The sequence below is a fragment of the Scomber scombrus genome, chromosome 19 (genome assembly GCF_963691925.1).
Source record: "Scomber scombrus chromosome 19, fScoSco1.1, whole genome shotgun sequence".
NCBI classification, from domain to species: Eukaryota; Metazoa; Chordata; class Actinopteri; order Scombriformes; family Scombridae; genus Scomber; species Scomber scombrus.
In genome coordinates, this window is record NC_084988.1 from 16,173,740 (window position 1) to 16,184,015 (window position 10,276).

The 10,276-nt window shown below is 43.1% G+C and overlaps 1 protein-coding gene across 5 annotated transcripts in view; it reads left to right on the plus strand.

The window, feature by feature from the left end:
• esrrb (estrogen-related receptor beta) overlaps positions 1–10,036 on the plus strand; it is a 40,190-nt gene extending 30,154 nt beyond the window's left edge. For all 5 annotated transcript variants that reach the window (XM_062439893.1, XM_062439894.1, XM_062439897.1 and 2 more), the window contains 2 exons: positions 6,409–6,678; positions 9,792–10,036. In XM_062439893.1, the coding sequence (XP_062295877.1) occupies positions 6,409–6,678; positions 9,792–10,036 (515 nt within the window). The remainder of the gene's footprint in view (positions 1–6,408; positions 6,679–9,791) is intronic.
• The last annotated feature ends 240 nt before the right edge of the window (positions 10,037–10,276 follow it).

Genomic DNA, 10,276 nt, shown 5'->3' on the forward strand with positions numbered 1-10,276 from the left:
GTGACGGGATGCTAGTGTGACCCCTGTAGCCCTGTGTCACCCCACATTCCTTCCCAACCGCAGTGGGAATGTCATGTGTTCATATGTAAAAACTGCTATGCATGCTGCTTATACAAGAGGAGCGCGTTGTTTGGTGTTTGCGGGCTCCCATCCCTGCTTCCTAGGCCTGGAGTGTTTTCAGCTGGGAATTCTCTGAAGGCTAAAGGGCCAAGCAAACATTGACACTCTGCTGCTGCTGCTGCTGCTGCTGCTGCTGCTGCTGCTGCTGCTGCTGCTGCTGCTGCTGCTGCTGCTGCTGCTGCTGCTGCTGCTGCTGCTGCTTTGCTCCTGCACAATAAAACATATTTTTGCTCTGACATGTTCCCCATAAAATTTAAAATATTTGAACTGCACTGGAGTTTATGTTTTTGTTTTCAGTCCATTTAGATGTTTTAAATTTTGCTTTTGTAAATAGATTGTTGTTTGTTGATTGTTGTGATTCTAACATCCTCCTGATGTGTAATTTCATTTTTTGATATTAGATTCAGACCTGATGAATCTAATAAAAGGGCCTTGTTTGCAATGTTCTATTCATTACTGGCGTTTTGGGAATATTCATCATCTGTGCTTTATTGGATTCCAGCTCATCAGCTCCGCATTTGACAGACAAGCGCCCGGCGTGTTGGTTGTTAGTATGGAGGCGGCGATGTTAAAAAGAGATCGCGAATCTTGTATGTTGTCGTGTTTGTGTCAGCTCAACCCTCCACCGTAATCACCCACCCACCCATCAGCCCACCCTCCTCCAGCCCCCTCCGGGCTCCTGTTTTCTCTTTGCCATTAAATTGTGAAATCTACTTACTGTGTTGCCAGCCTGATCCCACTCAAGCTGCGTAATCTCCTTGTAATAGAGTGTGAATACTGCCCGGCAATAAATCAGCACCTCATCAGTGCACTTTATTAAATATAGACACCAACAGACAGCTCTTAGTATATTCAATTTACCCTCTGACGTAGGCTTCAACACAGGAGATAAAGATAGATTGAGCAATCAGGTGGATGCTGAGGCCTGAACCAAGGCAGGAGAGCTGGTGGAAGGCGGAAAAGCTGCGGGGAGATTGAGATGTGGGCGTATCAGAGGCAGACAGGCAGTCGGGAGTGTGCAGGGCCAGGAAGGGGACATCTGCCAGGCAGGGTGGGGGAGGGCTTTGTTTAGCTACTGTGACACATGAGCAGGTACATCCCGCATCATAATTATGTGTTCGTGCTGTTAATGTTTTTCACCAAGTTGACTTTGTATGTCCATATAGAAAAGTGTGGCATCTATGTAGAATTTGTGATATTTGATATAAAATGCTCTGTGGAAAATCTTATACGTTGATGTGCCTTTAAGTGATCGTCAGCAGAACGCCATCCCTCATTAAGCAATGTTGCTTGATGGCAGCGGGGATAAATTATGTGTAATTATGGCAATGATTAAAGGCTGATTCGTCCTGGTCTTTGGGGCTAAACAGAGATATGTAACATCAGTATTGGGCAGTGGGACCCTGGGGAGGGCTAAAGACTTAGACGCTAGGGTCAGGAGGTCATAGGGTGCAGATTAAAACAAGGGGATTACTGTATTTAACGTTCTTCAACCTCATAACGTTCACAGGCTACTGGTCAAATCACCCATTCCCCAGCTACTTACAATGGGATAATGGGCTGGTTATCATGTCGAAAGAAGCCAGATAGCCGACTCTCTTGAAAGTGAGCACTGGAGCAGAAAAAAAAAAATAGATTAATTTTCAGCCACTTTCTCACAGAGTCAATTTAGTTTGTATTGACATGATTTTGTCCAATATAAAAGCAGCCATTGTGTCATCAAATCAGCATCCAGGGAAAGCTTGCAGCAAAGTGAGCTGTTTGTGTTGTACATGTAGCTGGACTTCAGGTCAAATTATTTATGTCAAGCACAGCAATTTATTACCAAGCTGCTATTGATTGGGTCCTCCTGACACTGTCATGTAAATTCAGGAAGAATCATGGTCGGCAGCTGCAAGTTAAACACACACACACAAACACACAAACCTACGCACACACACACACACACACCATTATGAATCTGTTCAAAATAGCCCTTCATTCCTGTATTGGTTATACATCTTACACCATCACATATGTCACTCTGCCAGATCAGAGGAATCTATACAAATCAGAGGTGTATACATTTTCCCCCTTGTCCTCTTTTTTTAATATACCATTTAAAATGGAAAGCTTTGATATAGAATAAGCTTGCGGCAGTGTGATCATTCAGCCCAGTTTGAGGTTATAAAAAAAGATGTGCTGAACCTCTGGGGTCCTGTTAGGGGCAGTTTTACTCCAACTGGAGTCCGGAGAGCACTTGACTTGGCTGAGGTGAGATTGCCGCTGGGCAGAAGTCTTCAGGGCCTGCTTGTCCTTCTGTTAGCTGGCCATGATAGATCAGCCCCTGTCCAGCCAGAATTGCTCTCTTTCCTCTTTCTATGTCCCTCTTCCTTTTTCCCCCCGTGCTTTGGTCCCCTTTCGCTCCTTGCCACTGCTCCCTTTCTCTCTTCCTTATCTCCCTCCTCTTTGGCCCATATCTTCTCCTCTCTTTTATCCTCCATTTCTCTCCCTCTCTCTCTTTCGCTTGCCATTTTTTTCCCTTTTCTCTCCCTCCCTCTGTCTGCTCTGTTGTCTGATTGAGGGTGAGTTACGAGGGGGCTGCAGCTGGAGGGGGCCACCGTGCCTCGTAATTACATCTCTTTTTATTACCCGCGCTAATGGCCCTCGGGGAGAGGGAAACAATAATAAATTAATAGAATATGAACTCCAGCTCAACAGAAATCTCCAGCATTTCATTTTGGACCGTCCTGTGCTCTGGCAGATGAAACGGTGCTCTGATTAATCTCTGCGAGAGGTTTGAAGCAGCCGTCTGTGGGTTTGGGCTGCCCCCTCCTGCCTGCAGCCGACGGCTTTTGGAGAGATAAAGGGAGAGATGATGGTTTTGGCTTCTGTTGTTGGTCCTTAGTGGACGTGTTTTTACCCTTTGAGCCATGAATGATGGTGTGCTGATGCAGTTAGTGGTCAGCTGGGCTTTTCTGTGGTGTTGTTTTCTGTCACCTATATTTATATTTGTACCCGTGTCTAGATCGAACTGAATTTTAGTGATAGTCATGCAGAATAGACCTAATTTACATTTTGTAACTGTGAAAATGAAAATCCCTTTAAAACATAAATGTGTGATCTCTCCATCAGCAGGATGCTTAAGTCAAAGTGAACAAAGAAAAACTCTGCATTGTTATTACTGCTGCGTTCTTGCCACAAAGACTGTTAGAGAGAAATCTGCCGGTGCACTCAGCAGTGGAGTGGAAAAGGCCCTTCAAGTGCGCAGACAGGCCTCTCTGATTTGGTCAATATTGTGTCATGTTTGGTCAAACCCCGCCAAGGCAGTGGGCTGGAAATGAAGATGTAAATATTGATATTTCATTAGAGGAAATCACCCACTCCGACGGCACTTAACCGGGCCACCTTCAGAGTGCGGCGGCCGGAGTGCCGTGTGACCTGCGGAGTCGGGAAGTCACTTCATTACTCGATTAAATTGAGTGGAAAAAGGCGAGGCAACGACACGAGATCCCATTTGGAGCGATAATTTAGGCCCTGAAGAGAGGGGATGGAGCAGGGGAAAAACACCACCTCTCCATCTCACAACACTGGATTAAATTCAAGGACTTTTAGCGTCAAAGGTAATTGTAGGCTGCTGGGCTGTGTGTGTGCATATGGCTGAGAGGTGTCTGCTGTATCAGAACAACTCTAAAGCCTCTCCAACAAGCCCTAAACAAGGCCTTCACACAGGCTGTCACATTGGGAGCAATGCTTTAGTTCCGCTTCAGTCCTCCTTGGCATTAAAGGGCTAGACAAAGCCTCGCCTGTGATTGTGATGCCAACCTGATGCGGCAATCAAGACTGCGTCCATGCTTGCATGACAATTTCCCTCTGGCCAGTCCACATTCTGCCCAACTTAATGGCCATGTATTCAGACAAGAAAATAACACAACAGAAGATTTTAACATGTAGTCTGGATATGTGTAATGGCACAGGCCTTTACAAAATATGGCTTATTGCCTCCTCTGATAATAGTCAGGTGTTTTGAGTGCTTTCGGCAGTTTGCTTTGTTGGGTCTAATTTGGGCTGAACGCTCTTCAGACCTCTGACCAGTCCAGCCGGGCACTACCACCTTTCTGTTAGCGCTCTTTTCTACTGACTATTGACTCCCCTTCAAAATGTGAAGGCCCTCACATTCTGATCACAATCTGTTAATTAATGTATCCTCCAGCTCTCCCCCTGCAGTGGTCATCACCACGATAAGAGAAATTGAACACTCAGGTACTACTCTCCGTGGCTCTCCTTTTCTCTCCGCCTGTCTCTCTCTCTCTCATACGCGCAAGCTTTCTCCATCCTGTTTCTTTTTCATTTTCTCTCATGCTTCCTCATGATGTCTCTTATTCTTCTCAACCTGCCCGCCTGCGCGGATGTGTTCCTGGTGCCCCGGCAGGAAGCGATAAACATCAGGCTGGTGACTGCACCCCAGTGAGATCATTTATATTTAAGAGAAAACGTGGGGCGTAGGTGTGTTGAGCGCCCCGGTCAATACTGTAATCTATCGCCTCTTAATCACGCAGTGGCAGGTAGCGTGGCAACAGCAAACTTGTAAAAGCAATCATATTAATCAGGGGCGGAGCTGAAGAGCTTAATATGCTGTCAGAATGAGCCGCCTGCAGGCACGCAGCGCAAAGGAAGGGGACGTGGGAGATGGAGAGGAAAGGGTGGGTTGTGGGGGTTCATGCAGTTTATTGACAGCTGAAGGGTAATACGAAGGGAAAAAAGGATGAGATGGCTATCTGGTAATCTGCTCCTCACTCTCTCTTCCTTTCTCTTTTCGGCTTTATGCTTTTTAATTTGTTTGAATTTGTCACAGCTCATCTTTAGGGAATCTAGCTGTTTTATTTATTTATTTATTTATTTAATGTATAACACCTCGTACAAGTCAAAAGTCAGGCTTAAGCCCACTCTGAATGCTTCATTTGTGTTAACATTTTTTTCTATCTTGGTGATGAGTTGACATTAGATTGTCACGCATGCATGATATGGTTCTTGATATGGTTTAACCAATCTCATATTTTGGATTGGATTCTGACTCATTTATGTACGGATGTATTTGAGAAGGTGACATTTTGAGTAAAGAACTAGAAAAAGTGAAATCCTACTACTGTGCTTTTTTGCATAGTTTGTTGACGTAGCCTCAACAGTCTGCAGATGTCCACTGAGGGGCAGCTTTCAAAAGCTGGCCATTCAGAGCAGAGTGGGCTCCTTGAAGAGACAGGAGCTAAAAACGGGTTGTTTCAGACTGAAGCTGAATAGTGAGGCTGCGTAAAGAGTCAGTATAAGATAGATAAGGAGTAATTTAAACTTTGAAACATGCAAAAATATTCCAGCAGAGTCAGAATAAAAATATAGACCTTTAAATGTGTGTAATATGTCCCCTTTAATGTACCATTGTACCAACATATGTAGAGGTGTTGAAGAGGAAATGACAGTGGTTTGATGCACCCGAGCCAATTTCAGCCATCCAGCTGCTGTTGGAGAGTGGAGCCCTGGATTTAAGCTGGTCTTCAGGGTGGGCTTGAACCATGTGACCCCCTGTGCTTTGCGTGTGTGTCTGTCTGTGTGTGTGTGTGTGTGTGTGTGTGTGTGTGTGTGTGTGTGTGTGTGTGTATGTGTGTGTGTGTGTGTGTGTGTGTGTGTGTAGGTTGGTGTGGTTTTTTTTTTATGTGTATGGATTTATGTGGATACATATATGTAAGCATGTGCTGTGCATGTATACGCGTCTGTTTGTTTCCTGGTTGTCACATGTGTTCGCGTGTGTGTGTGTGTGTGTGTGTGTGTGTGAGAGAGTATGTGTGTGTGTACGTCCCCTCATCACCTCTTCCCACTACACAGTTCATGTCATGTCCTCAACCCCTCCAATGAGAATGTGCCTCAGCGCTAATCCCCCTCACACCAATAAAAGTGTGACAGGATACAAGGGGTAACCACATGGCTTTGTGTATCCCAGACCTTTGCACCGATTTACTGTCCTCACTTAACAGTAAAGCCCACTCAAGTGCTCTGACACTGGCTTCAAAGAGGACCTTCCACTGTGCATTTAAAATTAAACACCCCTTGCTAACATGTGCTTCGGTATGCACTCCAGGCTTGACAACTCATGTTTGGTGTACTGATCAACTCAAAGTCCTGTTTGCTTTTTCTTTTCCTTTTACTTTTAAACACTTTATTTAATAAGAGAAAACTTCTGTTAAATCATGGAAGAGGCACTTCATTTTGTACTGTAGTCCTCTTATCCTCATACAGTGTCTCCCTCTGTAATTCCAGGCTTTTCCACTCTGTCTCTGGGAGACCAGATGAGTCTACTGCAGAGCGCCTGGATGGAGATCCTCATCCTCAGCATTGTGTTTCGCTCGCTGCCATACGAAGACGAGCTGGTGTATGCCGAGGACTACATCATGGATGAGGAGCACTCGCGGCTGACAGGCCTGCTGGACCTCTACGTCTCCATCCTGCAGCTGGTCCGCAAATACAAGAAGCTCAAAGTGGAGAAGGAGGAGTTTGTCACGCTCAAGGCCATCGCTCTCGCCAACTCAGGTGAGATATCTTCAGATGACATTCAGGTGTCGTGTTTTTTAACTGAAACAAATGTTTTGTGCATTTTGATTAAGGCTATGTTTCAGCTAAGCAGTAAAAAAAAGAAAAGAAAAGAAAGAAAATTAATTTAATTAGATTGTGATACCAACGAAGAAATGACATGATTTATTCCATCGTCACTTGTCATGTTAAATATTTTAAACATTTTAGTATTTCATAATAATAACATAAAAATTGTGTTCATCTCAAAACATAAGAAATATCAGTTACTCTAATTTAGCAAAAGTCTTTTGTTTAAACTAATATATAAATAATTTATTTTTTACAATAATTACCTCTGAATTTAAAATCACAAAGCAGGCATAAGTTTTGGAATATATACTATTATTTTCTGTCTTTACTTAATATTACGGGATTTTTTTTAAATTTCATTCCATTGTTGAATTAATTATTGGTTTTTTTATAATATCAACTTATTTTCTCTTAACTTATGTAATAGAAATTTTCATGTTATGTCAGGTGAAACATGAAAATTAAAACTGTTAGATATATTTTTGTACTCAAAAATATAATAACACTTTTACTTTAAACCAACCAAGTAAAAGAGAGCAAAATAATAAAACCTATAGTATATTCACCCACTGTAATTAATTAATATTCATCCAATATCTGAAAAATATACATACACAACATATCTTTATTTTTTAGTAGTTAATACTTCAGATTCAAATTTTTAGATTAACATTCTCCAAGTGTGTTATTTGTTCAGGATATTTGACTGTCTTCTGACTGGACCTCTGAGTTATTCACACGAGACAGACACTGTAAACGGTTTCAGAAATGACATTTCTTAGTTTTTCAGGAGTTTTTCCAGTGTAACCTTTAGTTTGGAGCGTGAGATGGAGAGATGGAGAGAAGATAAGGGCAGGGGTACAGAAAAGAGGGATGGAGTGAGCTTTTTTAATTGAACACCTTCCATGTTATGGTATTTCTCCAGCGCTCGCTCTCCCTCTCTTTCTCTATCTCCATAACAGTAGCTGCAGGGCACAGCAGCCACGGGAGATAAATATAGCATTTCATTAGGAGCATAGGGGCTGTCAATAAAATGTGTTAAGTCGAATGGAATGAGTATCAGGGAGTGATAGGCCTCGTTTGTTCCAATGTGAAGATGGCTCGCTGCTATTGACAGGCTCCTTTTGAGGAGGCAGGACCTGTCCCGCTCTGATCAATTGCACGCCTGGGTCACCGGGCCGCTTTCCCTTGTTTTGTCCGGGCTGAAAAATGAAAATGCTGATGTCGGGGCTTTGCTTTCAGACAACAGAGCTTTAGTAGGGAGGTGGGGTGTTGGGGAGAGGAGGGATGGGGGTCGAGGAGAGAAGAGGGAGGAGGAGGAGGGTGTCCGCAACGTTAGAACAAGGTCTCTGGGAGATCACTCTCCCGGGAGCCCCTCTGTCTGACAGCTGTGAAAATTCATAGCGATTGATTTTGTAATTAGCAGTTTATCAATCGGATCGACGTGTGCTCACTGATGGATTGCGAGGAAATTGTTTCTTCAGAGTTGTTTTTTTAAGTCTACCCCTCCTCCAAGGACTACAAGCTGCGTGCTCGCTGTCTCCTGCCCTCTTTTCCCTCCCATCTGTTGAGATGTCTCTATCTCTCTTTTTATTTTTCGCTTCTTTTTTTTTTTTTACCCCCTTTTTGAAAAACATTTCATTAAAGCACGGATGAATTTGGGGTTATTAAACTGCATGTATGAAAAATAGAACAAAATATTGGCTTGATTTGTAAAAATGCTTGTTAGCTTGTGTTTCAATCCTTTGTGAAAAGAACAAGAGATAATTACGTTTTTCCATCCATTCCCTTCCTCCCTCCTTTCCCCATTCACTTTACAAAACGACCTACTTCATTTCACCACTGTGGATTTGAAAACCGTCAGGGTGAGAAATGTCTCAAGGTCTTGGGAATACAGTTGTTCTAGTCAATGAATTTGGGGCGAAGTCTGAAATCTGTTTTGCCTTTTATTGTCCCGTGTGATAAAATATGCACCGCCAAGGTGAGACGAGTCAGGCAGCCAATGACATGCTGCCTCTGGAGTGCCAGACACCGGTTAACCAGTGAGAGAACTGCAACCCCGGGCTGTCCCTGACACACGCTATGAGATAGAAACAGAAACAGAAACGGCGAGAATGAGAGGACAGTGCTGTAACATGATGTACAGTAGGATCAGTAGAAAAAAAGAAAAAACAACGGCGGCACTGTAGCGAAACATTATAGGAGCGAGGAACACCGGAGAGAAGCCTTCCAGACTGAAACTGTACACTGATCTAAAACTGGGCAGGAGGTGGGAGAGATTTGGGCTGACTGATGTGGAGAGAGAGTCAGAGGTTTTGAATATAGACAAATTATACAACAAATGTTTTTTAAAAATACATATATTTACATAACTTGTAAAAATGTAAATATGTTAAACGCGATAATATTGATATTTGAAGCCCAATAGTATTTTTTTTTCTTCATTCTGATGGTCAGAAACTTCTTTGAGGAGTAGGAAGCAAGTTAATTGGAAGGAACAGTTGTTTTCATCTCAGGCATGTTTATGGCGTCCAAATCTCTAATGGAGCCCTTTTTTTTTATTGTTTTGTCGTTTTTTTTTCTAAAAACAGTCTGTCCTTTGGAACACTGAGGTTTTTAATGCGGACTCATTCGGCAGAGATTGGGTGCTATTAATGCCATTGTTACTGGAGGATAACATTGATTTTCAGTCTCGCTGGTCAAGGGCCATATGAATTCCCGCACAGTCCACCAAAGAATAAGTAAATAAATAAATGAAATAAAACAGTAAAAAAGATTTTTCTTTTTATGATCTATTCTTTATCTTGTCAGGGTGTGAGTTACACTGATAATGTGCTCCATATCGTGCTGCACTGACAGAGCAGTAAAGATCAATCATGAGATTTAATTTTGTTTTTGAAAAATCCATTTCCATCACTCCTGTTATATTACCAGTGTCTCAAAGTGCAAACTATATTTCCCACAAGTTACTTTTTTTTTTCTTTTCAAATTTGAAAATCCATCAATTTTCATGCCCCTTTTTTTTTCTCTCGTCCTGTCAGACTCCATGCACATAGAGGACATGGAGGCGGTCCAGAAGCTTCAGGACGCTCTCCATGAAGCCCTGCAAGACTACGAAAGTAGCCAGCACCAGGAGGACCCACGGCGGGCGGGCAAGCTGCTCATGACCCTGCCCCTGCTGCGGCAGACGGCCACCAAGGCTGTGCAGCACTTTTACAGCATCAAAGTGCAGGGCAAGGTGCCCATGCACAAACTGTTCCTGGAGATGCTAGAGGCCAAGGTCTGATCTGAGGATGGCTGGAGGGCTGCATTAGCGGAACAGAAAGTGACTTGAACCAAGGCTTGAGGGTACTCAGGAGAAGGAGACCCCCACTGACTGTGCTAAGCAGGACAGAGTCTGACCTCTCTCACTCCTCCTCCTCCTGGAACCCTGGGACACTATCTAAAAAAGAACAAATGCAAAACTTGGTCATTAGTATAAATATAAAAATGATGCAGATTAATTTAAAATATATAAGAAATACTA